General features: G+C 42.2%; 1 protein-coding gene across 1 annotated transcript; it reads right to left on the reverse strand.

Annotated features, from left to right (window-relative positions):
- Positions 1 to 3465: 3465 nt before the first annotated feature.
- Positions 3466 to 3867, reverse strand: LOC145398015 (uncharacterized). The gene has a single exon (XM_080270980.1). The coding sequence runs from the start codon at positions 3865 to 3867 to the stop codon at positions 3466 to 3468; it is 402 nt and encodes a 133-aa protein (XP_080127106.1).
- Between the last annotated feature and the right edge of the window lie 1409 nt (positions 3868 to 5276).

Genomic DNA, 5276 nt, shown 5'->3' on the forward strand with positions numbered 1-5276 from the left:
AAAAGTAAACTCATCTCATTTAGCTCACACATTTTTTTTTTCTCAGACTCATCTTTAATTTTAGGGTCCTATTCGAATTTGCTGTGGAAATTTCATGATGCAATTCTCTCAGCGATTTATTCTGGACATTACACCTCGGTATCCTATTTCCCGCAACTAAATGGCTGAATAAATATTGTAACTTTTGATCCTGTCCACAGCACTTCTTCGTGACCAGCACCGTGCCCGTGTTATGCATGCAGTTCTATTATCATAAGTTTGTGTGTGTGTGTGTGTGTGTGTGTGTGTGTGTGTGTGTGTGTGTGTGTGTGTGTGTGTGTGTGTGTGTGTGTGTGTGTGTGTGTGTGTGTGTGTGTGTGTGTGTGTGTGTGACAGGGCAAACATTACTTTTCTGTGCCTAGTCTCCGTTTATTTACTCAACATCATCCAATCCTTTGTTTCCCCATGAGGAGCGTAGGAGTCCTGGGTTAGGCTAATTGGTTCCTAACATTTAAGATGAGAGTGACCACACTCACTCATCCCTCAGTGGCATTACGTGAGCAATAAAACCAAGCCCCCTCCTTGGATATAAACCTACACAGGCTCAATCCAATTGGTGCGCGTTAATTAACCACTAAACCACCAAACACCATAATTTTGTTATATGGTTGCCACCCAGCTTAGTAAATGGTTTCCTGGTGTACAGGAAACCATTTGGCTTATCAGTCAGTGTAGAGTCACCCATTGGCAAAATGAAGAGGAAAGAGTGAAGGAAAGAAAGACAGAAGAGGGAGTGTAAAGTCACCTGTAGGCAGAAGGAAGAGGAAAAAATGAAGGAAAGAAAGAGAGAATACGAAGAAGGGAAGAGAAGAAAGGGCAGACATCCAAGCAGCACTACATCGAGTGAGAGGATGGTGAGCGCACCCACCTACCACCTTATTTATTTATTTATTTATTTGTCTGGCGAAACTAGGCAACTCCCAAAGCTTATATACTGCATCTTGACTATATGAAATTCGATCTGTTGTAAAGATGAGGTAAGAAAGAGTCTCCTTGGTTACTAGTTCAGTCTGCCCTCAAAACTGACTACATAATTATGGCATTAGCTTATCTGAAAGGTTCTACGGATCTTTGTCAGCGTAGAGAAAATGGACTGTATATGTAGCGAGAGAGAGAGAGAGAGAGAGAGAGAGAGAGAGAGAGAGAGACAGACAGACAGACAGACAGACAGGCAGATACTTAGGTTGCTTCCCCCAGTGAAAGGGAGAGTAGCCGAGACAGGACGACACACTCTCAGCTTACGCATCCACTCAAACACATTCACTCGCATCTTAGCCCCAAAGGGGAGAAGAGACAGATCCTCATCGCATCACACCGCACGAGGGACAACTGCGCAGTGCAATCAGTGACATCCGCAGCAGGGGCCGACAGCAGAGCTGGTTTACCCCTGCCACATCATAATAGACCCATCCCCTTACCCGAACCTAACCTGATTTGCTGATCAGACAAAATGTGGGAGAATATCCTCTTAGGGCTGCGTCATCATTTGTTTATCTACAATTTCTTCCCATTCATCTCTAACATGCACAGCCACTCTTCCTTGCTCAACATACATCCTTCTCACATCCAATGCTCTATTCACACTGTTCATCCATCCTATTCGTTGTTTCCCTCTCAGCCTTACATCTCTCACATCAGATCTAGTTATCTTTTTAACCAATCGCTCAGTATCCATTCTTTCCATATGCCAAGACCATCGCAACACCCTCTGCTCAACTAGATCAGCCATCTCCCGAACAACTCCAATTCTCCGCACTTCTTCAGTTCTCACTCGATCAATACGCGTCACTCCACACATACTCCTCAGACACCTCTCTCCATTACATTCAAATTTTTCCTCTCTGCTACACCCAAATTCCATGTTTCAGCCCCATATAACACAGTCGGTGCCACAACACCCTCATGCAGCCTTCTCTTTATATCCATTCTAAGCGAACGACATCTAAACACTTTTTTCATTCCTCCCAGGACTTTTCCTACTTCATTCATTCTAAACTTCAATTCTGCATCTATTCTTCCATCCACAGCAACATGTGACCCTAAATACTTAAAACACTCTACCTCCTCAAGCAACTCACCATTCAAAACTATATTCATCCTCCTAACATCTACCAACCTCGTACACTTCATCACTTTACTCTTATACTCATTTACTTTCAATTTCCTCCTTTCATATACCCTTCCAAACTCCTCTACCAATTATCTCAATCTCTCTTCTAAATCAGTCACATGTACAGTATCATCTGCAAACAGCAGCTGCTTCAGATTCCACTCTCCATCATCAACAATCACCAGACTTTGACCTCCACCAAACACCCTTGCATTCACCTCCGTTACAGCACCATCCATATAAATATGGTAGGTCCGTTCAGACCCACTACAAAATAATTATAATAATAATAGTAATATATATATATATATATATATATATATATATATATATATATATATATATATATATATATATATATATATATATATATATATATATATATATATATATATATATATATATATATATATATATATATATATATATATATATATATATATATATATATATTAGTGGTGGGTGGGGGTGCTCACCATCCATTCACTTGATGTAGTGCTGCTGTTGGGTATCTGCCCTTTCCTCACCTCCATCCTTCTTTCCTTCCATCCTCTTCTGTCTTTCTTTCCTTCATTCTTTCCAGGAAACCATTTACTACGCTGGGTGGTAACCATAGAATCAAATTTTGGCGCCTTGTGGTTTAGTGGGTAATTACTGCACTCCAATCAGATTGAGCCGGTGAAGGTTTATTTCGAAAGGATGGTTGAGGTTGATTGCTCATGTAATGCCACTCAGGGATGAGTGAGGTTGGTCACTCTCATCTAAAATATCGGGACCAAATGCCAAGCCCCGGGCTCCTACGCTCCTCATGGGGCGATGTAAGATTGACTGATGGATGGATGGATGGATAATATATATATATATATATATATATATATATATATATATATATATATATATATATATATATATATATATATATATACAGGGAGTATAAATATATATATATATATATATATATATATATATATATATATATATATATACAGAGAGAGAGAGAGAGAGAGTGAGAGAGAGAGAGAAGGAGAGAGAGAGACTTGTCACATGAAATTATTACAAAAGCATCAGAACACTTTTTTTACCTGTTACTACTGGCAGTTTAAGCAATAGATTTTGTGGTGCCGTGGACAGATATTGCTGTTGCATCATGTACAGAGTCTTGCACTTGCTGGCAGTCTTCCAAGGAAGAGCTTGCACCTCTTCTTGCCAGGTGCAGGGGGGTGTAGTTGTGTTGCTATCTCGACCAGGTTGAAGCAACTAGTAATTGTGGCCACCAGTGACTCGCTGAGTGAAGGGGACTCCCGTCTCATGGCAGGTTAGTGCATGAATAGCCTTTTGATTTTGTCTTTATGAGTGACTACCTTCCCAGAGAGTTTGTACAAGATGAAGGCATTTAGTACTGCAATGTATAGGATGTCACAGAACATGCACACTGGCCACCTGCGTGTCTCGCGGCACGTTGAATAGTGGGCACACATATGGTCCAGGACATCAACGGCACCTTTGGTTTTGTTGTTGAAATGAATGATTTCTGGTTTCCCCTTGTCACCTATTTCTGGCCTGTTGTGTATGGATGACATGAGCAGTACAACTTTGTTCTTTTTAGGCTTGTAGGAAACCAGTACGGCATTCTCCTGGAACAGGAAGGCACTGGTGTTGACCAGACGGTCCTTCCTCTTTTGAAGCATCATATTTGGCACATATCCTTGTTTCCTCATTGTCCCGACCAGTGTAGCATTGCGGCCATAAAGTTACTTGAGCAAAGGCAATGATGTGAACCAATTGTCCACATTGATGGTCCGACCTTTATCCAGGTAGGGTTCCATCAATGTCAGGGTAACTTTCTTTGCAAGGCTACCTGGAGGTTCTTTAGTATCCCCATTTTTGCCCTGGTATGTTATGACATTGCACATATAGTGTGTTTTTGAATTACATTACATAATAATTTTGATGCCATGCTTTGAGGGGTTATGGGGTATATACATTTTGAAAGGGCACTTTCCTCTAAAGGTCAACAGCTGCTCGTCGATCATCATGTTCTCTCCTGGTGTGTAGTGTTTTTTGCATATTTCTACAAACTTCTGAAACATACCTTGGAAATATAGAGTAAGCTTATTGGCATGTTGCCTTTCTTGTCATGTCCTTATGTCATCAGAGGCGAGACACCATAACAGATAATTGAATCGTTGCTCATTCAAGCAAGCCCGGTACAGTGGTGCCCCATGCTGGTGGCTAAACATTTCTTGAACAGCACGATGGTTGTCGTGTTTGGCACCAGACTGAATGAGGATGCCAATTAGTGCTCTCAGTTCACAGGTGGATGTCTTGCTAATGGTTTGCGTCTCTCTAGCATGGCGTGGACCTTTTCCTTCTGTGTAGATACTGACACACCGAACAATTTCATTCAACATTTCTTCATCAAACAAAAGGTTGAAGAAATTCATCTGGGTTGTTGCTGCTCTTGTTGTGAGGCCAGGTGTGTACTGCGTTGGTGGCTGTTGTTGTGTTGACCGTCGGGTTGACCGTAGTGGTGATCTTGACCAGTAAGTTTTATCTTGAGCACGACGTTCGCCTTCCTGCACTTGAAATATGTTCTGTGCAGCTGGGGTGGTGCTACCATCATCATCCTGGGTGGCACTGGCCGTAAGGTCTTGGGTGGCACTGGTTGAAGAGTCCAGGATGATGTAGGTTTCTAAGTCTTCTTCAGTGTCTGGGCCTGTTTCTAAATCTTCTTCAGTGTCAGACTTAGGTGGTGGTTGAGAGTCAGAATCTGAGTCGATGCTATCAGGCCCAGGAACAAAGTCAGGATCTAAGTCAGAATCATCAGGATCAAAGTCAGAGTCATCAGACAATACATTAGCTTTTTTCTTGGGTAGCTGGGTGGACATCATTAGCATCAATTTGAGTTTGGCATGGCAAGGTGGCGTGAAGAGGCCTGAAGTGCCAACAGCAGGTGATACGCACTCTATTACTGTTTCCTCTACACAGTCTTGGGGGTGTTTCTGTGGAGTCACAGTATACTTCATTGTAGCGTTGACGTCAATTACGACGTTCGGCACATACTCATGGGAGTCAGCTGGGAGGGAGGGGGCGGGGCATCTAGAGGGCGTCTGGCAGCTGTTTGTGT

The sequence above is a fragment of the Coenobita brevimanus genome, chromosome 44, assembly GCF_032717465.1.
Source record: "Coenobita brevimanus isolate Jiangsu-jjx chromosome 44, ASM3271746v2, whole genome shotgun sequence".
In the NCBI taxonomy this organism is placed as follows: domain Eukaryota; kingdom Metazoa; phylum Arthropoda; class Malacostraca; order Decapoda; family Coenobitidae; genus Coenobita; species Coenobita brevimanus.